The 25,075-nt window shown below is 34.7% G+C and overlaps 2 protein-coding genes and 1 pseudogene across 3 annotated transcripts; 2 read left to right on the plus strand and 1 right to left on the minus strand.

Moving 5' to 3' along the window:
• The first annotated feature begins 1,048 nt into the window (after positions 1-1,048).
• LOC145555777 (putative glycerol-3-phosphate dehydrogenase [NAD(+)] 1, cytosolic) lies at positions 1,049-8,266 on the plus strand. Its single transcript, XM_081617497.1, has 5 exons — positions 1,049-2,283; positions 2,553-2,774; positions 5,999-6,246; positions 6,999-7,138; positions 7,394-8,266. The coding sequence occupies exons 1-5, from the start codon at positions 1,632-1,634 to the stop codon at positions 7,512-7,514; spliced, it is 1,383 nt and encodes a 460-aa protein (XP_081473623.1). The 5' UTR covers positions 1,049-1,631; the 3' UTR covers positions 7,515-8,266.
• Positions 8,267-10,473: 2,207 nt separating this feature from the next.
• On the plus strand, positions 10,474-15,452 carry LOC145555778 (uncharacterized). Its single transcript, XM_081617498.1, has 3 exons — positions 10,474-10,639; positions 12,077-12,370; positions 15,127-15,452. The coding sequence occupies exons 1-3, from the start codon at positions 10,515-10,517 to the stop codon at positions 15,191-15,193; spliced, it is 486 nt and encodes a 161-aa protein (XP_081473624.1). The 5' UTR covers positions 10,474-10,514; the 3' UTR covers positions 15,194-15,452.
• Positions 15,453-17,542: 2,090 nt separating this feature from the next.
• On the minus strand, positions 17,543-21,261 carry LOC145555779 (uncharacterized; annotated as a pseudogene). Its single transcript, XR_014091554.1, has 3 exons — positions 20,341-21,261; positions 18,264-20,193; positions 17,543-18,185 (listed from the first exon to the last, which is right to left on the minus strand). The product of XR_014091554.1 is annotated as an uncharacterized LOC145555779 (transcript).
• Between the last annotated feature and the right edge of the window lie 3,814 nt (positions 21,262-25,075).

The raw sequence follows: 25,075 nt of genomic DNA on the forward strand, positions 1-25,075 counted from the left end.
TTTGGTTTGAAATTAGATGCAAATTATGATTTCAATAAACTGAAAAATCGAATTGAAAGGGAATTGATGAATTCAGAGGAGAGAGAAACATACCAAAGAGAAGAGAGAAAGAACAAGAGAAGGAGAAAGAGGGGTTCTAGTGCTCGTGCGATATGGGCTGCGGTTTGGGTTGGTTTTTCGGGGAAGCTAGCGGTTGCGGCACTAGTTGCGGGTGCTGATATTCGGGTTTCAGAGGTTTGGTTCCGACGCCTTGGAGGGGTAGGTTGGGTTGCTGGGGAAAGCAAGGGCGGGGATGGGGAGGGGACGCGGTGGCTGGGGTTGGGGGTTTTGTTTTTTTTTTTTTTTTAAAATAAAAAATTAAATTTAACCTATTAAAGTCTGACACGTGTCTTATAACCTAACCGGCTATCAAACAATCCAACCGGTTAGGGATTGTTAATGGAAGATAGGGGTCAAAGGTGGGATTGTTTTTGGAATTTCAAAAGGTGGGATTGTTTATGAAATACCGACTAAAGGTGGGATTATTAGATTACATTTTTCCTATCGTTAATTGTCAATTGAAGATGTCGTATGACTTTCATAATGAAATATAAAGTCCTTTAGGTTATTTATTTATTATTTTTAGAGCATCTTGTATTAATGCTTAAAAAAGTAAAAAAAAAAAAAAAAAATAGGAAAAAAAAAATAGTTAAACTAATAATCTCAATTTTTATTGATCCGTTGAAAAATAATTTTTTATTTTAATAATCTCAAAATATTCTCACTTTTTACCATTATTTTGTCAAAACAAATGTGACCTGAGAGGGAATTACATTTAATTATATATATTTGAGAATTAATGCATTGACATGTGTGTTAAGTTTGACCATGTCAATTATTTATACAAGTATATATTATGTACTCATAGAATATTAACAAGTTTAGAATATTCAAAAGAGCATTATTCAAATATTCAATACCGTATTACATATTTATTATTTACATTTACAATAAATTATTACATGTAGTCATGTACCTTTTTCTTCACTTTTTGCACTACATGAAAATGATGAGATCACACAAATTCAACTACCTCAGCTGAAAACACTGTAAATGCTGAGCTCAATTGTCCAACGCCCAAAACCCAGAAAATTCATTTCTTTTTTCTTAGTACAGCTTCCCAATTTCCCAGAAAACAATCCCACATTTCCAATTTTAGGATTTCCCAAATTCCCAATTCATTTCCACATTGATTGATCCCCACATCATCACTGACTTATTCTCAATTCTCGACTTTCGTGCACGCAATCTTCAATTATTTTATTTACAGAAAGCTTTCAATTTTACAGAAATCTCCCAAAAAAAATCGCCATTGTTGAAATTTTCGCCGCGTGGAGGAACCCTAGATTGGTGGGGTTAGATAACCTATGTAAGTTTTTGGTTGAATTTTGAATTAAAGCAAGATATAGTAGCTCTGTTATTGTTGAAGAAATCTACCTAATTTTATCAAAATGCTGACTTATTAGTGTTTTTTATTGATCTGGGTAGTTATAATTATATAAATCTTGAACTGGGTTATCAAAATTTTGTGTGGATTATGCATGATTGAAAAGAATTATATATATAGAATTAATTGATCTTGTCGGATTATAATGGTGGGAAATGCTGAAGCTGAGAATCATAATGGGTATCCAAATGGGTCGGTTAATGGAGTATTAGAGGAGAAATTGGATGAGCTTCGATGTTTTCTATGTAAAGCAGAGGGTGATCCTTTGAGAATTGTTGGAGTTGGGGCTGGTGCTTGGGGGAGTGTGTTTGTGGCATTGCTGCAAGATAGTTATGGTCAGTTTCGAGACAAGGTTTCGATTAGGATATGGAGGAGACCGGGTAGGGTAGTCGATCGAGCGACTGCTGAACATCTGTTTGAAGTGATTAATTCAAGGGAGGATGTGCTGAGGAGGCTAATTAGGAGGTGTTCATACTTGAAGTATGTAGAAGCTAGGTTAGGGGATCGTACATTGTATGCTGATGAGATTTTGAAAGACGGGTTTTGCTTGAACATGGTTGACACCCCTATTTGTCCTTTGAAAGTTGTAACAAACTTGCAAGAGGCTGTTTGGGATGCTGATGTTGTGATTAATGGTTTGCCATCAACTGAGACTCGGGAGGTTTTTGAAGAGATTAGTCGGTTTTGGAAGGAAAGGATTACTCCACCGGTCATTATTTCTTTGGCAAAGGGTATCGAGGCTGAATTGGAGCCAGTGCCGCGGATTGTGACTCCTACTCAAATGATTCACCGAGCTTGTAAGATTTTTTATTTTCCATCACACTCTTATTAGAATTTAATTGTTACTTCATCTTAGTTCTTCAGCTGAACAGAACACATGAACCTATCTAGTTGTAATAGAATTTCTAATTAGAATATAGAAAACTGCTAAGTTTCCTTCAAGCATAAATTTTCTGAGAGCCACCTGTTCTGGTGTCTTTTCGAACATTTGTTAATTGTCATCTAAATCACAGTTCCAGTTTTTGCTTATCATGATCTCTAAAGTCCCATTTATGATTTATGTCAGCCGGAGTTCCTTTGGAAAACATTCTCTATCTGGGAGGGCCAAATATTGCTGCAGAGATTTATAACAAAGAATATGCTAATGCCAGAATTTGTGGAGCTGAGAAATGGAGAAAGCCTCTGGCCAAGTTTCTGAGACAGCCACATTTTATTGTGTGGGATAATGGTGACCTTGTCACACATGAAGTTATGGGAGGTTTGAAGAATGTCTATGCCATTGGAGCTGGTAAGTAAGTTTACTGCGCCTCCTTGATGTTTATGATTTGAAGTAATTCCGTGCACCATTGGTTTGAGCTACATTGTGATTCTCCGGTAAGTGTAGTTAATTCAGTTAAATATATGTGCTGTCTCAATATGACATAACCCTAATAAGCATACAGCTGATCAAATAGAGTTTAGACCGGTAGGGAATAATGCTGATTATGTTTTTGTGGAAGTGAGTATACCAATATTGGACATATTATTTGTTTTCTATAAGAAGGCTTCATTTAATTAATAAATTTAGTGTTTTATATTATTTTTATTTCAATATTAATTTCAAAACTTTAATCCAGAAAAGTTTAGGGGTCGGCTAACCGCTAATATGAACTGTCATTTGCAACTGTCTGTGAAAATTGGAGCAGGAAAAATGAGTTAAGAAAGTAAACAAAGTAGAGCACGATTGTGAAAGTAGGGCAAGGTAGACTAGATAAAACATAAGGAGTTAAAGAAGGCGGGTGACAAATTAGACTAAAAAAAGTTGGGTATGAAAATTAAACCTGAAACATATTATAAGTGGAAGGGATCAAATGAAAAGGTTTGAAAAAGAAAGTGAGTAAAGTAAATATGGTGTGAGCTTGAAAAGTTAGTACTTCGTATAATATAAGGATTTAAGTGAATGAAAAGAAAAAGAAACTAAAAATCAATGTTTTTTAAATGTCATGTCTGCCTTACCCAATGCCATATTCTCTCCTTCTACTCTGTCTTACCCAATGCCATATTTTCTTCATTACCCAGTGAACTCAGATTGCTCACTATAACCTTGCTCCAAATTTTCATCGGCCTTCACCCTACACAATCCCATCATTTTGCCACTATCCAGCCTCCTAAGTGGTGCATCACTCAATCTCTATCTTACATGACCAAATCACCTTAATCAATTCTCCCTCATCTGATACTTAATAAATGTAACCTCTACTTTCTTCCTAATTGCCTCATTCCTTTGCCAATCTTTCCTACTATTACCACACATGCATCGCAATATATGCTTCACAACCCAAGATTCTATATCATATATAATTCAAGGTTGAATTGCCATACGGTAGAACTTTCCCTACAACCTTCCTACTTTGATTCTTTGATCAACTTCTCCATTCAATTCTCCATCATTTTGAATAATTGATCCTAGATGGTGAAAGAAATCGGAATTTTGCGCAATAATACCATCCAAGGAGATTTCCCAGTATTTCTCCAATAGTTTTGTTTCATAAGTTTGGACTACTTCCGTAGTTAATATTCCCAGCATCCGAGATCTGTACACTCCTCCTTTTCCTTTGCTCAATTACTCTCTTCCATAATTTTCATAGTATGACTTATTAATTTGATCATTAATAGTTTGCACAAACTTGGACATTGCCTTTGTTCTTATACAAAGGGATTAAGGTACTTTTCCTCCTTTATAAAGTTATCTCATTACTTCTCCAAATCTTGTTGATGAATGTTGTTAGCAATTCGATTCTCCTCTCTCCCATACATCTCCAAACCTTGATATGTTTTCTTTCCTATCTTATTCAACGCCATTTTGACTTCTCCCTTTAAAATTCTCCGCATAAACTTTTGATTAGCCTTATTAATAGAGATACTTATATCTCCAATTTCTAGTAAGACTTCCATCTATCCTATGTCTCCTTATCTCCAACCAGAGCTCTTTCGTCAACATCCATCACACACATGACCTTTCCATTATCAGGTGTTTTCCTATCGCTCATGTGAACAAGTATATAACTATCTTATTTTTCTTTTGTAACAAGCTTGGATATAGGTCCCAATACACCTTGACTCTTGCATCCTATACGACCTTTTTTGCTTCCATCTTGTACACCATTTTTCATTTAATTTTTTTTTTTTTATATAAGAAAGCTAGCTTAAAATTTTAGCATTGAGATTATGTTTTATTAATTAATTACTGTGGTTAGGACACATGTCTAGCTTCTTCTAGACAATTTATATATCAAAAGCTTACATCGAGCCAAGTAAATTGTCAATTAGACACCATTGCACAAAATACACACTTCATTTGTGGGGTTATTCTTCATATGTACAGGCTCTTACATAAAGCAAGCCTTATAAGTTATAATAGAGCATGACATAGGAGGTGCTCTTCTGTCAAAAGATACACACATCTCAATGGGTCCCTTAATATTTACAATGTTGATGTTAAGCATCTCATTAATAATTGCAGCAAACTTCCAGTGGATTGGAGGCTTTCTTTGGCTTGAGAAATCGTTGAACTTCCAAGAAGTTTGTTTTGTAGAATTTCTAGTTAGCTTGACAGTTCCTACTTCCTACGGTTTTCAGGAATAGTCATTTGCATGATTGTGTGGGTCCCTTAATATTTACAATGTTGATGTTAAGCATCTCATTAATAATTGCAGCAAACTTCCAGTGGATTGGAGGCTTTCTTTGGCTTGAGAAATCGTTGAACTTCCAAGAAGTTTGTTTTGTAGAATTTCTAGTTAGCTTGACAGTTCCTACTTCCTACGGTTTTCAGGAATAGTCATTTGCATGATTGTGTGGGTCCCTTAATATTTACAATGTTGATGTTAAGCATCTCATTAATAATTGCAGCAAACTTCCAGTGGATTGGAGGCTTTCTTTGGCTTGAGAAATCGTTGAACTTCCAAGAAGTTTGTTTTGTAGAATTTCTAGTTAGCTTGACAGTTCCTACTTCCTACGGTTTTCAGGAATAGTCATTTGCATGATTGTGTACATGTTTTGGGCCCATTTTTCTTTGTTGTACATAAATATGAATCCAACCTTTGTTGTCAAGTGACATAGCTATCATTCTTTTTTCCTTTCTCTTGCAAAGCACATTTTCACAACATACACTATTCTTCCTATCATGAGCAATAACTTATGTGATTCTAATTTCTTACTCTCTAGCATGAGCATGTGGGAGTGATGATAATATCGGGAAAGACTGCCATCATGTTAGATTGACTTGGATGGGACATATATCACTTCCAATATAGTGGTATTTCCACAACACTACATACCTAACTTCTCTTTCCTTTTGTGATTTCTCCTTGTAGCCTGATGTACCTTTAAGGCTTTTACGCATAGTTGAGAATGTTAAAACCAACATTTTCCTTTCAAATGTTGGCTAACTATACATTTAATTTGTAACTGACCTACATTGTCCTGACTTCAATCTGAGAACTATATTGATGTATTTTCATGTGATTTATACAGGAATGGTAGCAGCTTTAACAAATGAAAGTGCCACCAGTAAATCTGTATATTTTGCACACTGCACATCAGAGATGATATTCATCACACACCTTTTGGCAGAAGAGCCAGAGAAACTTGCAGGTCCTTTGCTGGCTGATACATATGTTACCCTGTTGAAAGGTCGTAATGCATGGTATGGCCAAATGTTGGCTAAGGGTGCTCTGAGCCTTGATATGGGTGACAGCATCAAGGGCAAGGGTATGATACAGGTAAGGAGAAGTCTGTACAAATCTAAATAGTTTAGATATAGGTCACCTGAGACTCGTTCTTCAAATCTTGTGTTTTTTGGGCTGAATATCATGCAGACAGCAGACTTTATTCTCTCTTGCATGCTGGTCTAGTTCTATGTAGCCTTTATTTAAATGGTTTAATTGGATACTTTTTTTTGTGACTTTGATGTCTCTTTTGGTGGTTGGCTTGGTTGCCATGAGATTGTCGACGACTCTTGATGTTTGATTGGATCTGTGTATGAAATGGGCATTAAAAAAAGGAGACTATTATGACTAGTCTGGAATGTGTAGTGAAGAGGAATAGTCGATTAGACAGTGCTCTACATATTGCAATATGTTAGTTTAGGCAAACTTTGGGGGTGGGTGGTTTCGGTGAGCTTCTGAAATCGAGTGTACCTGCATTATTATTCTTAAGAAGAGTCTGAGAAGGCTTCAGAAATTTTAAGTCCACATAATGTCATTAAGCTAATTTTTTATAAAATTTATTTTTAATATGGGCCATTGGTCTATGATCAAACTCCCTGTCTTAGGTTGGTCAATGGTAAGATACTTAGATGGCTGTGGCATCAGGTCTTTACATAGATGAGTATTTTTGTTGCTTGGTGCTTTAGCCAGGTCTTTATATTCATGTTTTATGTTTACACTATTTCTTCTTGTTCTTGCTTTTTATTTGCTCTATGCTTTAAGCCATACCCATCAATAGTAATAAATAATTTTCCTATTTCCTGCAGGGTGTCTCAGCTGTGAAAGCATTTTATGAATTACTTGGCCAACCCTCCATCAGTGTTTTACATCCTGAAGAAAAGAAGCCTGTTGCTCCCGTTGAACTTTGTCCCATCTTAAAGAAACTTTATAGCATACTTATAACTAGGTAAGTATCTAACTCCTATTTGCTCCATGATTCTAAATCTCAAATGCAGTCTCAAAAACCAATTTCGCAGGCCATGCAAGTGGTATGCGGCTTCTGTGGCCTAATATTTGGTTGTGGAAAACTCAAAATCCTTTATAGTACCATGATATGCGGTCACAATACGGTGATCCAGCCGTAGTTTAATAACATGATTTGATGTTGTTGCTTACACTTTTTCAGCAGCTGGTCCTTAATTTGAATTTCTTATATGTTCAGGGACTTCCCTTCTCAAGCTATACTTCAAGCACTGAGAGACGAAACAATGCATGATCCCCGAGAACGCATCGAGATGGCACAGTCCCATGCATTTTACATACCCTCACTTCTTGGGCAGTAAGAATAGCACCTGACTTCTGATGTAGCCATTATGACACGTTTTGTGAATGTGCAACGAATCACCTTATAGAGCTCGTGTGATATCATTCCAGGATATCTTGTTGAAGAAATCAGGGTTGATTAAGTATTAGTATACATCACTTATTGGCCGTGTTTAACTGTGTTTAGATTGCAATGATGTAATAGACAATTGTGAAGTTTGTAGTCATATCTCATATGTAGCAACTGTGCAGAGGGTTCTCCCTTCAAACTGTCAATAACTAGTTAAGTTAGTAGCCCTTGTAATAGATGATCATCTATATATTAGTTCATTTATTTATTTGTTGGTAAAATTTGTGTATTGTAGCTGAGCAAACTGTCTAAGGAATGTTGTTTTGTGTGGTTTAGACACTCCACTGAGTCCTGTAAGCCTTATGGGTAGGTTTTATAGTTTTGATGGAGTTATCCAACATTTTGTATGGGTGAACATTATTCTTCTATTGGTGTTTTTAATTTTAAAGCACAGTACATGCTCTTGGTTTTTTTTTTTTTTTTTTTTTTTTTTTTTTTTTTTTTTTTTTTTTTTCAATGAAGCATATAAACAAATTTGGAGAGTTATGGTTAAAAGTTGACAGAAAAAAGAAAAAAACAACATTTAAGCCTTGTTTGGCAAATGACGGTCGGCTGTTGGCTGGTTCACTTGGCTTGTTTGACCAGCTGGAATGTTTGGCTGTTTATAATGGCTTTTGAAATTGGTTGTTTAAGCTGACTGTTTATAAAAGTGTTTGGTATATTAATTGTAGGTTGTTGGCTGTTTATTAGATAATTTGTGGGCCAACAAGCCAAAAGCCAACAAAAAAGCTACTCAAAGCAGCTTTTTCATTTTGGCTTAAAAGCCAGCTTTTTCGCTGACTAAAAAGCCAATTACCAAACACATTTTTTGGCTATTTGACCACCTAAAAAAGCCAAAAGTCAAAAGCTAACCAAAAAGCCATTAAAAAGCCAATTACCAAACATGACCTTAAATAGTATAAAGATTTTTGACAAAGAGAGAAAGTTAAAATGTTCCATAAAAAATAATAATTATAGATAAGAAAAGAGAACACATCATTACAGACAGAGAATCAATATGTCATAAATGAACTAGAATAGTTCTTAAAATTGTATTAGAATGAAATACTAGCGCATTGTAGTGCCTTACTGTGATGGAAATGGCTGAACCATTACAGGGGCAGCACGATCATTTTGCAAGTTTTGAAAATTTGAAATAAAATATCAGTGGTGCCAATATGTCAAGCCTGTTATGACAACTCACATCCCATTGCTTATGTGACAAGGTTAAACTTTCTTAGGAACATGATACAATGGTGAAACTTTATTTGGAACATGTTACAATAGACTAATCGAGTAAAACAATGGAGTTGTTAGTCTTGTCTGCTTCTCTCTCTCTCATATTGTAATGAATTTGGTAAAGTGGAGTTGTTAAGTCACCAGCACATGGAATTTAAGCGGCTAATTAGCCGTTACATAATTTACTATTCCCTCCGTTTCAATTTATTAGTCTCATATATTATTTTGGGCGTTTCAAAAAGATATACCCATATTAAATGTAGGAAAATGCTATACATAGCCCTAAGGGCTACATATAAGCATTTAATTTACTCTTGAAAATTGTTTAAATTTAGAAAATCATGACAAAAACACACTAATTACACCGATTTGCGCGTGTTTTTGTCATGAATTCCTAACTTTATACATTTTCCAAGAGTAAATTCAATGCTTATATATAGCCCTAAGGGCTTTGTATAGCATTACCCTTAAATGTATTCCACTTTTAACTTAGTTTTTATTTCCTATTTTATTCATATTAAATTCTGATTGGTTAGATTAATTGATTGTGAATTAATGATATGACTCTAAGTAAAGAAATTACTCCCTTAATTTATGCAAATATGACTAAAACTTTCCTAAAAAAATAAAAAAAATTAAATAAGGAAAAACTATTTATAAATTGTTTTTAAATTTAATATTAGATTCCAAATATTATCCTATTATTATTTTATGTGATTGATTCCACGTGGGGTAATGGGACTATCATATTAAAACGGAGGGAGTATTACGTTTTACCCTCTCTTTTACCCAATTTTTTCCCTTTCCTCGCCTAATGCACTTGTTAGGCACATAAGCCATGCATCACAATTATGCATTTATACTTCCTCGCTTACTACTATTGTACGGAGTATTTGCTTTTATTGTTGTTGATGCATTTTATCTAAAGAGGTTCTCATTTTATGTACCCACTTCTACTTTATTCTATTTTTGATAAAGACATTTAAATATTTTACTCTTATTTTATCATTCACCTTACTCCGTTATAAGGAGAAAGAACTTACATAACCACCCTTGTACTCCTTATTTACAAGCTTACAAAGTTACAAGTACAAAAACGATGACCGGATCCCAAAATCGATTACTGTGCGTAGTATTCGGAGCCCAAACCGGTTACCATGCACGGTAACCGGTTTTGGGTTTTGGTTACCACACACGGTAATTGATTTTGGGCTCTGGTGAAGTAGTAAGGGTACGATTGTCCATTCACACCAAATGTTGACGGCGATGATCATTTTTATTGGCAGTGTTTAACAATTCACTATTTGATATACTATCCTCTTACTTTTTTCATTCACCTTACTCTGTAAGGAGGAGAAGGATCTTACATAACCACCCTTATACTCCTTATTTACAATTTTAAAGAGTTACATGTATGATTCATTATCAAAATCGTTATTCGCCACCGTGTTACAATCCCAAATATTTTCCCCCCTTTTCACAAGTCACGTACTACCAAATACCAATACGGGGGTGGAACCTAACCACCCAAAACTGATCCCCAAATTCGGATTAGCCCAAAGGGTGAACCGGGTAGAACAAAAAAAAAAAAAAAAAAAAAAAAAAAAAAAAACCAATACGGGGGTGGAACCGTGGAAGTGGAGGAGACGTTGAAAGACGGAAAAGAAGAAAGATGTCGTTAGTCGATTACGCATCTTCCGACGGCGAAGAAGAACAAGAAGACGCACCCATCAAACAACCTCAACTTCATCCTCAACCTTCCACCTCTGAAGACGCTCCTTCTCAACCTAAACCCCAGTAATTCTTCTCTCTCTCTATTCCCTTTTTAATTTCAGAATTTCCTAAGTCTTTGTCACTAGGGTTTCCTTTTTTCTGCTCAATTTTGTTTTATTTTTGTGTGCTATTGTTGTTCAATTGTTTGTTTGTACTATAGTTTGTGTGGATTATGCTTTTGTTGGATAATTATTCTATTTGATGCAATTTATTGCATAAAGTTTTGTTTTTGGTGAAGAAATTTGTACTGGGTATTGTTGTAGTTGATGATTTCTTTTGATTTTTTTGGATGCTCAATTTTGTTTGATTTTTGTGTGCTATTGTTGTTCAATTTTTTGTAAAACTATTGTTGTTGGAGTTGCCAATTTTGAGACTTAACTCTGTAAGAATACGGAAATGTGATATGTTTCATTTATCGGGTCTTTATAAATGATACACTAACAAATTGGGAGTTTTGGGAGGGTTTTAGCTTTTAAGGCTCGGTTTTTGAAAAGTTCTTTAGTTTTTTGGATGCTTGGTTTTGTCAATGATTTCTTTTGAATTATATAATGTTTAAAGACAATTATTTCTGTTATTGGAGTTGCCAATGATGAGGCTTAACTGAATAAGAATGTGGAATGTAATGTTTAACTTATGGGGGTCTTTATCAATGATAACAAATTAGGATTTTCTTGAATGTTTTAGCTTTGAAGTTTCTCACTTTTTGGAGACTTCTTTAGGTTTTTTGATGATTAGTGTTGTTAAAAAGTTTAACTTATGGTTAGTTTGTTTAATTGTAGTTGTTATAAGCCATATTATCTCTTAATGAGTATGATTGGAAGATGAGGTTTTGATTTCTTGCTGTGAAAATTCTAGATTTTTATTGCGCAACTAATTTACAATTACTTTGAGGGAAGAGTTGTTATTCAGTTTCACAAAATCCTTTTTTTGATCCTAGAACTGGAATTACTAGAGTACACTATGGAATCTTTCGTTGAAATGAAGTCATATTTGTGAATAGTTGAGATACTATAAACACATCTTCTGGTTTGCATAAACTTTCCTGGCCTAGTATTGCTATTTGCTATTGTAATCTGCAACTATGTCACTTCTTTATGCTAAGTATAAAGCTGTGTAATGTCTGGCTTAGTAGTTCAAACATGTTCCTCTTGATAAAGAGAGTTGTTCTAAGTAGTAGGAGCTCATCTGTATCTGAAATAGATATGTTATTTTGTTTCCTTTTGTCATTGGGTGCAATCTTTTATTACAGTTCTTAGGGTTCTATTTTTTTTTTTTTTGAAAGAATCCTAGGGTTCTATTGGATAGTAGATACTTTGTAGATAACTTTGTCAAGAGCTTTTAGTTGGTAATTGTATTCCCCAATCGAGCGAGCTTATGAAATTATTAGTGTTGTTAACTTATTACTCCATCAATTGATGTGATATGAGAGTTTCTTGACCATCCCAAAGCTATATTTTGCAGATCAATCAAACCATCGTCTCATCAACCATCAAAAGATGTCTCACCTTCACCTATTGGGAATCTTCCGGATGCTTCATTGCTCTTAAGTTCTCCTATCTCATCTCAGCAAACTGGTAGTGATCACTCTTCTCGAGTTGCTGCTGCTATGGCTGAAAATGCATCACGCAAGAGAGAAGCGAACGGGTCAACTTCTTCAAATATCCGTGGAAAAATTCCAAGAGGGAATCTGCCACACACAAAGGATATTCCAGATACTAGCAGTGGATTGTTGATGCCTCCCCAGCTTCGTGGCAGGTGAGTTTTGTAGTGAAAATTTCTGGCTTATCATTACTTGTTTTTTTTCTTCTTCTTTGTTGGCAAGGTTACCAAGTTAATATAAGAACACAGTGTAGTGCTTTTTTTTTTTTTTTTTTTTTTTTTTTTTTCTTCTTCTTCCCTCCAGGTGAAGCGCACTTCAGTCAATGTTTTTAGTTATTTATATTGTACTCCTCACTTCAAAGAGGCACACCAAAGTGCACCCAAGGTGTGCCTAGGTGCAGCAGGACCTTTATCGCTCTAGTGAACCTTGAGCTTTTTTTATACATTGGTTTATATACATAGAGAGGAGTTTAGGGGAAGAGAAAGGATGATGAGAATTTTATATTACTTGTTTTATTGTGTTAGGACTGTTAGCCCTGGTTAGTGTCCCGCTTCTCTAAAGTTGGGATTGTTGATTAGCATCTAAGCCTTAGGAAAGGGGTAGTCTAGTGAATGCATAATTAGTCGTCAAAATCAAGTTAGAGACAGCAATAACAAGAGGTGGTAGAAGGGATTTAGTCTATATGTAGAGGTATGTAGGGAAAGAGAAACCAGATGGAAATTGATATGAGATTTATCTTTCCTTTATTTTAAACTTTGCTTAGCCTTGGTTAGTATCCAGCCACTCTTAAAGCTGGGTTTGCAAAAACAGTAGTTGGTGATTTGATTACATTTAACATTACAATCATCTATTAAACTTCCCCAAATTCACTTCTTCCTCAATTCTATATTTCTGCCTTTTGTTGTATAAGAAATTACGCCAAGTTTGTAGGGTGATATAGATTAGTGATTTGTAGCTCTTGCACGTAATCTATTCCCTATTTACATGACAATGACTTTAACCAACATAGGATTTTAGGCAATTTCACTCCATTTAGTTATGTGATTTTCGTTTTCTATTTTTTGAACTTGAGCATCCATCTCCGGCTGAGGTACATACCCATCTAATCAAGTGTTTGACTCAGCTATATTGCAAAAAATCTCCATGGTTTTGGCCCAAAATGAAGAGTCAAGGTGTCCTTCCCATGTAGCTTGTAGTTGGGTATTTCTTGCAATTTTAGGTAGTTGGTAGTGAGATTTATTTATTTTATTTAGTGAATAATGGTTTTTGTGAAGTTAGTTAAAGACTATGTTGTTTTGACTTTCCATTCTTCCATTTACACTCAACACTTCGACAAGGCTATGGGTATGTAATCCATACCCAACATAAGAAGAAGTTAAAAAGAAGAAGTAAATAATCTCAAGTGTCCGACAAGGTTATTAATGAAAAGTCAAACTGTCGAAGTCAAGGGTATTAATGTAAATGTTTGTTTTCTTCTAATTTGTTTAAATGCAGAGTTCCTTCACTATGGATCCTTGTGTTTGAATGCGTCATGCGTCATTAAGTTAATATAGCAAGAAGCACCAACCATGTGAAGTCTATTTAGCGTTTTTTACTTTTAGGTTTTTGTTTATAGAAGATGATCAGGGGAAGGAAAAATATCTGATAAGGTGTAAATGTATATCTTAGTCGAACTACTAAGATACAATTGAATTTTTTTAGTAATTATGAGAGAAGGGAAGAGGCTTAGGGAATCTGAGTAACTCATTATTTATTCGTTAACTATAAACATTGCAAACTAAACAGGGGAGTGACAATAATTGAGTGAGTTTCCCATCTCCGATTCCCACAATTTCATCCTCAAACTTGCATTTTGCCCAACACTTTGTTAGTGACTCAAGGTTTACAGGACAACTTCAGTCACCCTTACCAAAGAGGTAATGGTGGAGATAGTGGAGTTGCTTGGCTTTGTAAGTATGTCATAAAATGGGATGGTATGTCATTAAGTATATATTCTACTCATAATTGAAAGACATTGCTGATATCTATAGTAGATGAATAATAGTTGATCATTTTAGAATGGAGTGCAATATTTCATAGAATGGAACTTTTGAGCTGTAAGGGACTGGTGCTTTAGGTGTCTTACACTATTACATTAGCATGAGTGTCAAATTGTGAATGATAGCTCATATGTCTCATACTTTAAGGTCATCTTCCAGTTATAAGAAGCCGAATTATGGGGTTATTTTAATGCATATGTTGGCAAAAATAATAAAATAAAAAATGCCATGCTATCAATAAAACTTGAATCTGGAAATATTTACCCAATTCTTGTATACAGCTGTAAATTATACTCATGAACAAATTTTTCTCGCAGTTATTTAGGCTGTTTAGGGGTGAGCTGCGAATGTGGTCTACACACGAGCAAATAGTTTCCCTGTGATGATCCTTTGATAGGTTGATCATGGGATGAACATGAAGACAAGATGAACTAGTCCTTAGATGGTAGAAACTGCTTGTAATTTCTGCTTGTTATAGTTATTATGTTCATCTGTCAAAAAATAAATATTTTAGTTGTCTATCCAATAGTATTAACTTGATTGAAACCAGCATATTGGCTCCCTATTTCATCTTTACGTAGGAGGATTGAAAGAGTAAAACTTTATTTATTGTGTTTGAAAGCCTTTGAACCATGAGACATTAGGATAAATACGTAACTTTTGCACATTGCCTTTTGAAGTAGTTAAGCGCTGTTAGTTATACTAAATGGCAAATGCTATTGCAATTGTTATGTTATGGTGTATATAATTGTTCTGTTTTCTTGCACTGGGATTCTTTCGGGGCAATGCTTTTTCTTAATTTCTTTACTATAGTAATTTCATCGAAAGTTTGCACATAAGTTGTTGCTGAGTGTTTGATTGAAATTTTGCAGGAGCAATGTTGTCACAGAAGATATCAACAAGCTTTTTGTTAGAAGAAACTCTCAAGGAAAGACGTAAGCTTTATGGAGAGTTTATGTCGTCATGCCATAGAAAGATCCAAGCTTTCAATGTTTAAGGGATTATCACGCCATATTTTCGTCATATCAAGGTCTGTCCCTTATTGTTGTCTGCAATAATCATAGATTCATAGGTCATCTCTTCTCCCGTTGTAAGCTGACTTTTATTTGCTTGATTGCTTCTGATGAAGATACAGTTTGTACCATAGCCATGTATTTTCTAGGTCTGGTCAATGATACAACAGATTTTTGTAGATTTAGTACACTGTATTCTTCCCCTGCTCATTGTTAATTGTCGTCTGTTTAGGCTAATATTATGCATAATTGTTGCTTGATGTACTTCTGTATAAGTCATGACATGTCCTAACTTGTTAATGCTCCATTGCTTTGTAAATAATCCATCTTTGTGGGATGAAGGGGGCATTTGGTTGCTACCGAAAAAAGGGGCATTTCACTATAGGTCATTGAATGAATTGAGATGAAAATTTTAAAACGCATTTACCTATCAGTTTCCATTATTCAAAATTTTAAGTCTTTTGTCGTGCTACAAGGGAGTGTCCTATTTCTTAGTTATGGGTAATGTTAAGGTGACTTGAGAAAGTTGAAACAACAATATCAGGAATTCAGAGCCTTAATGCTAACCATTTCACTTCTCTACTTTTCTTCCAGTTGCATTTTCTGGTCTGTTTTACATTCTATCCTCACAATGCCTTCATTCCTTATTTTTATCTTTAGATAAGATTCACTCGCACATTCATCTCAAATTATGCACTTTGGCTATTCTCATCTTCCTAATTTGATCCTTTGGAGATGTCCAACATCTTCAACCCCTATGGCCTTGTTGATCTTAATGGCTATCACAATCGATAGATCATTTTTTATTTTTATTTATAACCTTGAAGGTCTAATGCAATTACACATATCCCGATTAATGCTCTCCATTTAGACCACCCTTTTTTTTTTTTTTTTTGGAAAATTGACCACTTGGAGCCTGTTTTGATCCGATAATTTTCATTTCAGTTTAGATCAGTTCAGCTCTAATAAATTCAGTTCATCTCTAATCAGTTCAGCTCCTAATTTCCTTCTCTTATAAAATATTCAGTTCAATCGAGTTGAGTCAATCATAACAAGCCCTTGGTCATAAGCGTGTGAATTTTATTATTTTTACTAATTAAAACTTGTTTTTAGTGATTCTCTATTACTCCCGATTTTTAAATAATTCACATGGTTGACTTTTTTCCACTACATACACTAATTTTGACCATTATTTTTAACGAACGTATAGATTTTTTTTTTCTCTCTAAATCATGAAGTATATTGTTGAATAGTTACTAATTTAATGTTTTATAATACTAGCTTTTAAATTTTTTGTTTTAACTAATATTGAGTCATATAAATTGCATTGACATATATGTCAAGTTTGATTGTGTGAATTATTTGGAAATGTAGTGATTGCATTTGTTCTTTGAACTTACTGGTTTTATCTAACATTTAATGTACTTTTATTGAACCAATATTATTTTTTCTAAAATAAAATTATTTTTAGGAAACTTTGTCATTTACTATCTTTAAAAAGCATAATTTTGATTTTAATTACTTTGTTTAAATTTTATTTATATTTTACTACCTTTAAAATGCCGAAAATATTGATTATGCTACCACTGACTGTTAGGGTTCCGTAAGTGATACCTCATTTTGGTTTTGTGTGTGAAGAAACGTCTCGATATATTTTAGTTTCTAGACCTGCAAAACTAGGTATTGAATACCAGATGAATCCCGTTGTGCGGTGCACGATTTGTCTTTTTCTTTTTTTCTTTCTTTTTTTTAAAAAAAAAAAAGTATTATACATATTTATATGATAAATTATGTAATTTATTTGTTTTTAATTTTTCCTTAATTTTTATTATAATTAAAATAAAGTATCTTTTTCTTGATATTTAGATAAAGTTTTCGATAAAGCTTTGATGAAGGAAATTCTTTTTTGATTCAATTTTATGTATTTGATAATTTAGATTTCATTTGTAGGTGTTGTATGACTTTTTATTAATGAATTGATTTGTTTTTTTTTTTTTTAAAAAAAAAAAATCAATAAAAAAGATAATGTTCTATTTTAATAATTAATTTAAAATATCAATTTTATTTTAGTATTAATTGAACATGATATTCATAACTTTCAATTTAAAAGTTAAGAAAAAGGGACATTTGATATGGGTCCTAAAAAAAGAGGAAAAAAAGATACTTGAAGTTGATTATTTTACCCTGTCTAACTGGAAATGGAAGTTTTAATGGCATTTGGTAGGGGTCATATGATCATTTGATATGGGTCATACTCACAAGAAGGGAATGCTTATTAAGATCATCAGTATTTATCATTCAATACAAACCCCCCCAAAATACTGGCAAATTTATCTTCTTTACTTGAAGAATGCTCACACAATCAATACAAAGGAAGCTGAAACAAAAAATAGAAAAAATATATTGTGTTGTCTGATGCTCCACTTTCTAGAACTTCTGGATCCAATATAACACAATCTGTAAGAATGGGAGTTCTTGTTCAATTTCATGTTACTGCAAATCGTGCTCAATTGTACCTCTTGGAATATTATGCCTGTGCCTTGGATTGAGAAGGGTCTTTCTTGCTTTTTGTAGCTCGCGTATGACTGCACTTATTGTCATTCGATCCCTTGGCAATTGATTTGAGCATGCCACTCCAATCTTTACAATAACCATTATGCATTCCTGTTGTTTTTGAAGCATTTCTTGGGTTCTTAATCCTCTACTACTATCGACTTCTTCTATTTCGCACTCTGTAATGGCCGTGTCAACAATCTGCAACACTTGGTCAGCCAATGCTGCCTTTGCAAACGTATGGAGGTTGAATTCTTCCTTGAACATATCGTCTGTGGGTCTCTTTCTTGTTATAAGCTCAAGCAACAAGATTCCGTAACTGTAGATATCAGCTTCAGGGGATACTTCACCTCCCAAGCCATACTCTGAAGACAAATCAGGTATCAATGTCAAGACTGTACAAGTATATTGTAAGAAAAGATATAAATTACGATAAATTTTACCTGGAGCAGCATACCCAACAGTTCCTCTAACTCCAATCGAACTGCTTTGATTTGGATGCAATGGTTGAGCAACAATCTTCGCTAACCCAAAATCAGATACATGTGCGACCATATCATGATCAAGCAATACATTGCTTGGTTTAAGGTCGCAATGTACAATCGAGTTTCCACATTCATGGTGGAGATAGTTAAGTGCATGAGCCACATCAATTGCTATATTTACCCTTTGGAGAAGGCTCATGTTTCCATCTTCATGTAACAATCTATCAAGACTTCCATTGGGCATGAATTCATAGACAAGAGCTTTGAAATCATTTCTCTTGAAGTCTGTACTTGAGCAAGCAGTCATTATTCTCACCAAATTACGATGTCGAATATTCCTTAATGCTTCACACTCTGCCATGAAACTCTTTGAACCACCTCGTTGTTGCAAATTGAGTACTTTTACAGCAACCGTCTTTCCATCGAGGATTCCTTTAAACACAGACCCAAAAGTACCGGAACCAATCAGACTTCCCGGAGAAAATCCGTCAGTTGCTTTGAGTAGCTTGTCATAAGATACTTTCAAGAATGATTCCTTCTCTAAAGCATTTGTTGAATTTGATTTTCTTTTTCTGTTATGACTTATCATGTATAACCAGATGCATGTTGCCATGGCTATCACCCCAACAAGTGCACAACCTGTTGGAATTATTGTCGACGTGAGAACACGAGACATTCTTCTTTTCTTCTTATCTTTCTTCTCACATCTTGGTAGATGAAGCTCATGAATTCCTCCACAAAGTCCACTGTTTCCAACAAGAGAGATTGCACTTGCATCGCAAAAACTCCTTTAGTTGGAACGCTTCCCTTAAAATTATTATAAGATAAGTTTAGGCTGTATATCATGGGAAATGAAGAGAGATATTCTGGAATAGGGCCTGAAAGGTTGTTATGGGAAAGATCAACATTCAAAAGACCTTTCAAATAGGAAAATGATGGAGGAATCAAACCTTGGAAGAAATTATGATCCATATACACTTGTTGAAGATTGGGTAAGCTGTTAAAGAAATTTGGAATTTCAGCAGAAAAACAATTATTGGACACACCGAAAACTTCCAAATTTTTTTGGTTGCTAATCTCTATAGGTAAAGACCCTTCCAAGTGATTTTGACTCAACCATAACATGATAAAATTAGTGTTTGTAAAGAGCTCTTTGGACAAGGATCCATTGAATTTATTAGAGGATAAATCCAAATATAACAAGTATGAGCAATTACCAAGTGTAGGAGGTATTTTTCCTTGCAAGTTGTTTTCATATAGAGAAAGTTTGGTTAAATGTGATAAATTTCCGAAGGAATTGGGAATTTCACCTGTTAGTTTGTTGGAGTGTAAGTTTAGACTCTCTAGCTTTTGAAGGTTACCAAAATCGTGAGGGATGGAGCCTTTGAGGTTGCTCGATGGCATCACAATGTACCAAAGGTTGACGAGGTTACCAATACCTATTGGAATTTCTCCGGTTATAGGGTTTGTTCCAAGCCCAAGAACAATCAAATTGTTTGAAAGATTGGCTACAGCTTTCGGTATTGCTCCTGTGAAGCTATTTATTTGTATGTCTAGGATATTTAATTTGGTACAATTAACAAGTGTACTAATAAATTTAATGTCTCCTACAAAATTATTATTGCCAATGTTTAAGGTTCTAAGGTTAGAAAGGCGCCCTAAATGAAGTGGCATGTTTCCTGTGAAGTTGTTATCATCTAACTGAATGTCAAGAAGATTATATGTGAGATTTGGTAAAGAGTTTGGTATTAACCCTGTCAAATTATTATGATAAAGGTTTAGAGATTGTAAACGAGGAAGTGTGAAGGCGATATCTGATGGAATACTTCCTTGTAAACGGTTGCAAGATAAGTCCAAGTATATAAGGGAAGAGAGGTTGAAGATTGAAGTAGGAATCATACCATTGAAATTGTTGGACCCAACATCGAGCTTTTGTAGACTACTTATCCATCCTAATTCCTTCGGAAGCTTACCTTGTAGTTGATTACTAGACAAATCTAACTGTGTTAGGGATGATGAGAGGTTAGCAATGGATTGGGGAATCACACCTGATAGTTTATTTAATGACAAATTCAGGTAAGATAGATTTGTCATCCTATAAACTTTCTCAGGAATAGTTCCTGTAAAAGAATTGGAGGTTCCAGACAAAATTTGTAAGGACAACAAGCTGTCTATGATCTCAAATATAGGTCCACTAAAATTGTTATAATGGACAGAAAGTTTTTTGAGGTGAGACAATGCTTTTAATCCCATTGGAAGTCTCCATTGTAACTTGTTGTAGCCTACAGAAAGAACTTGCAGGTTACTGCAACTCGCTATGCTACCCGGGATTTCCCCAATCAGGCTGTTGTTGTAGAGGTTTAGTATCTGAAGTCTGAACAAACGCCCGATCTCAGGAGGGATTAGGCCGCCTAACCTGGCATTGTTGTTAAGAGAAATCTTTCTCAGGAAGCTGAGGTTTCCAATGAAGGGAGATATTGTACCTGATATACCCCTCGCCTTGAGGTCTAGCTCAGTGACCCTGTTATGTTTGTGCCCACAAATGACACCCTCCCAAAAACAATGGTGAGAAGTGTGATTCCATGAGCTTAAAGCACCATCAGGACTACGATCGATAAGTTTGCTCTTGATGGCCAACAATCCCGTATAATCGGTTTCGTTACCAACAGCATCAGCACTAGCATTAGCTAGTATAAGATGTCGCATTGCAAATATAGCAAGAAACAGAGAAAGGGTTGCTAGTTGTATAAAAGAAAGTGGGTGGTATGGCTTCATTTTTTATGTTTTCTGTTGTAAATTGTAATATTTGTGATATCAAGTTTTCATTCCAACTTTCTTTATATATACTATGTAACTTATATTTTCCTACATTATTTAAGGTTGACTGCTTCAGTAAAGTTTGTAACATTTGTCAACGTCTTCCACTCATCATCATTTAAGGTTGATTGCTTCAGTAAAGTTTGTAATATTTGTGATATCAAGTTTTCATTCCAACTTATATTTACATAAATTTTTATATGTGACTAACCACATCATGAGATCGGGGTTACTTATAGGGGTTACTTATTTAGGGGTTACACTGTTGTTCTCGGGGGCTACTTATTCATGAGTTACTAGGTCGCTTAGGGTAACTCACTCACAGAAAACGAGCCAACCAATTGAGTAATTTAGAATAAGTAACCCATGACCGACTACATAACCCCTAAATAAGTAAACTCGCCATAAGTAACCCCGATGAAAATGCGCTAACTCGCTGAATAACCCCAGAATAAGTAACCCTTGACTGATTGAATAACCCTTAAATAAAAAACCCCTACAAGTAACCCCTGAATAAGTAGACCCTATAACTAATTCCGACCACACGGTGTAGCCAGCACCCTTAAAAAAACACCAATTTATTTAAAGTTGATTGCTTTACTAAAGTTTGTAATATTTGTCAAAGTCTTCCACTCATCATTTTTAATAGTTTAATTAACACATGAAAACTTTTCAAATTACTGTATCTCTAATCTCTTTATTACTCGTAATATAGGTATTGGTTTATGATACATTTACTTTACTTTTACAAATTAAAAGAAGATTTTTCTTTTTTTAATAAAACTTTTTCATCTGCTTTAAGAAACTTTTTTTTTATGAGAAGAGTAGGAAAATGAATGATGCACCGTCTAACACGGACACACGGTGAACATGATTTATTAATAGGTCCCGATAAGTATAGGTGTCAAAATCGAATCGACCAAAAAAAAACTATCCGTTTTGAATGGTAGTCAATCCGATTTGATTTGAGAAAGATCCAAATTCGATGTGTAATCGAATTGAACTCAACCCGAATCCGAACTTTACCCGATTTGAACTTAACCAAACACCGATTTGATCCGACCTAAACTTAACTCGAATCTGATTTGACCCATCTGAACTCAAACCGAATCGATTTGATCCGACCCGAGCTCAACCCGATCCGAAATTGACCCGGCAAATAACCGATCTAATTCGATCTGTTTTGACCCGAACTGATATTAACTCGACCCGATTTTAACTCGATTTGATTATTATCCGATCCGAATTTAACACAACTAACCATAATTAATTATTGACCTCTATTCAAGTTCTTATACTACTATGTTTACTAATTATTAATAAGTTAATGTTTTTTCCAACAAAGAAATAATATAATCCGGAGTAACAAGTTAACTTCATGTATATACCAATTATATAAAATAACTTTCTAAGCTTTATATTCGTCTCATTTAAAATTTGCTACAAATAATTAGTGATACTTGAACATTAAATCCTCTTCTTTCAACTCGATAAAAAATATGATACATGAGTGACTTGATATTGACCCAATAATAAGGTAAAAACTCCATAATAACTCTAATTTAAAAATAACCTTATTTGGATATGAATTGGGTCAACTCAATTAAAATCTAGCCAAACACAGAAAGGAATTGAATTGAAATTGACCAATTAATGAATCAACGGATCAACCTTATCTTAATCAAAACAAACTTGATCGAACCGAAATTATCCTGACCTAAATTCATCCGACCCGAAATTATAACTCGGTTAAACCCGTTTGAACCCAATCCGAATTTAGCCGAACCAAACTGGAGTTGACCAGACTCATATCCGACCCGAACTCGATAAACAATGACCCAAATTTGATCCGACCCGAATTTGACCCAACCCGAATTAAAAGAATAATTTTGACCCGAACATATTCGACCTGAACAGACCCGACCCGAATAGACCCGACCCAAACTTCATCCGGTTATCCGAATTGACACCACTACCGGTAAGGCCTTGTTTACTTTACCTTAAAAAAAGTTCTGTTCAATAAAAATAAGTTCAGTTAAGTAAAAATAAGTAACTTTAATTTAAACAACAAATAAAACAGAAAATTAGTAAAATTAATTTCAGTTTAGCAAAAACAATTCCAATTCAGTAAAAATAATTTCAGTTCAGCAAAAATAAGGTGAAGTAAACGAGGCCTAAGTCAACTTATATTTCAAGGGCTTTCAAACGGAGGGTTGTGAGACAATAAAACTATGTCTCGCAAGGACAATCTAGACATTTCAGGCGTCATTTTAGAGTTGTCTTATTGAGCTGCTGTCAAATAGTACCATTGATGCTTCAGTGGTACAAAATACTCTTCAGTGGTATAAAATATAGCCTCAACGGTACTCGTTCAAATAAATTCAACTCAAATTTCAGTAGAACAATGCAAATATAGATTTAGAGGTCCCTATAAATTTTGTCCGTTTTGCTCGTGAACATATGTCTGAAAAGTATTAGTGGGCCCCACATCACCCTTTTCACTCTTCCTATCTCTCCTCTTTTCCTCTCTTCGTTGTACCTTTTTTTAATAGTTGTGAGACATTGCACCATCTCATCACACAACACTTCATTAATACTTCCATTTATATTTCCTCGTAGAGTTTATTTATTTATTTATTTTTTAATTTTTTTTAACCAGAACTGTGGATAAATATTGGTATTATACATACAACTAGGATAGTGCCCGTGTATTTATTAATCAAAATACTAATACAGTAGTCCTATAGAAAAAAAAAAAAAAGATAATTCAAATATTAATTAGGGCACATATATTTACTCTAACAAATTAATTATTATAAAATTTTATTCATACGTAATAATGGACAATACGAAAATTAAGAAATATGATTTAAATAGTAAGTGTGGCTCGGACGATGCCCCAAGTTGCTAGTTTGTACTTGTTTAATTTGCTAATTAAATTCGACTGTTTAGATAGTAAGACTTAGCTTGTTGGTGTTGAATTTAAGTCTTGCTATAAACATTTTTTACTTGTTATACTCAATCATTACATAATGGAAACAAATAGTATAACAAGATACAATTTAACTTATCTAAGTTAACTATAATTTTGTTGGATAAAAAAACACAATTAATAAAGGAAAAATAGAAATTAAAAATCCAACCTTTGCGCGGTCTGACAATAAAAATCCAACCTTCGTTTAATCTCAGAAAAATCCAACCTTTATACCCCACCTTCATTTAAAGATCCATTACCTGTTGATGACCGGTTTTTGTAAGTTACATGCCACGTGTCAGCTACTAATAGGTTAATTGTTTTTTTAATTATTAAAAAAAAATTAAAACAAAAAAAAAAAATCAAATCCCCTTTTCCACCACCACCACCACCTTCCCCTGCCACCACTCCTTCTCCCCCTCCCTCCCCGGCGTGCAACTCCCCTTCCCCTGCGCGCGCAACGCTAGCCACCCATCTCCGGCGACCCTAAACCGACCCTAATCCCTACCCTGTCCCGACCCTAAACCGACCACCACCTGAGTTCCCCTATTTCGCCTGAAAAACATTAACCCATCCAATCCCCTTTTGCTGAAACCCGTAACACCACCTGAAATCGGTTCCCCTAATTAGCCATTTACATGGTTTTAATCCAATCCAATTTCAAAAAAAAAAAAAAAAAAAAAAAAAAAACTTTACATAAATTAATTCAAGGGAGAGGGGGTGGTCGAATTTTGCAAGGGATGGTCGGATTTTGTAGGGGAGGGAGTTAGGGTGGTCGATTTGGGGATTAGGGTGGTCGGGTTTTCATGGGAGAGGGGGTTGGGGTGGTCGGTTTTCATGGGGGAGGGGTTAGGGTGGCTCGAATTTTGGGGGGGAGGGGTTAGGGTGTGGGTTCTAGGTGGTCGTGGTTAGGTGGTTATGGTCGGTGACCGGAAATTATGGAGGAGAAGGAAAGAAAAGGAAGGATGAAGGAGGAAGG

This window comes from Chenopodium album, chromosome 8 (genome assembly GCF_948465745.1).
Source record: "Chenopodium album chromosome 8, dcCheAlbu1.1, whole genome shotgun sequence".
In the NCBI taxonomy this organism is placed as follows: domain Eukaryota; kingdom Viridiplantae; phylum Streptophyta; class Magnoliopsida; order Caryophyllales; family Amaranthaceae; genus Chenopodium; species Chenopodium album.

Excerpts from the sequence above, each read along its gene's own strand:
- LOC145555777 (XM_081617497.1), top strand. The coding sequence starts at position 1,632 with ATGGTGGGAAATGCTGAAGCTGAGAATCATAATGGGTATCCAAATGGG. Across the intron at positions 2,775-5,998 it reads TGTCTATGCCATTGGAGCTG|GAATGGTAGCAGCTTTAACA; the intron begins GTAAGTAAGTTT and ends TGATTTATACAG. Across the intron at positions 7,139-7,393 it reads TATAGCATACTTATAACTAG|GGACTTCCCTTCTCAAGCTA; the intron begins GTAAGTATCTAA and ends TTATATGTTCAG.
- LOC145555778 (XM_081617498.1), top strand. The coding sequence starts at position 10,515 with ATGTCGTTAGTCGATTACGCATCTTCCGACGGCGAAGAAGAACAAGAA. Across the intron at positions 10,640-12,076 it reads CCTTCTCAACCTAAACCCCA|ATCAATCAAACCATCGTCTC; the intron begins GTAATTCTTCTC and ends TATATTTTGCAG. Across the intron at positions 12,371-15,126 it reads CCTCCCCAGCTTCGTGGCAG|GAGCAATGTTGTCACAGAAG; the intron begins GTGAGTTTTGTA and ends GAAATTTTGCAG.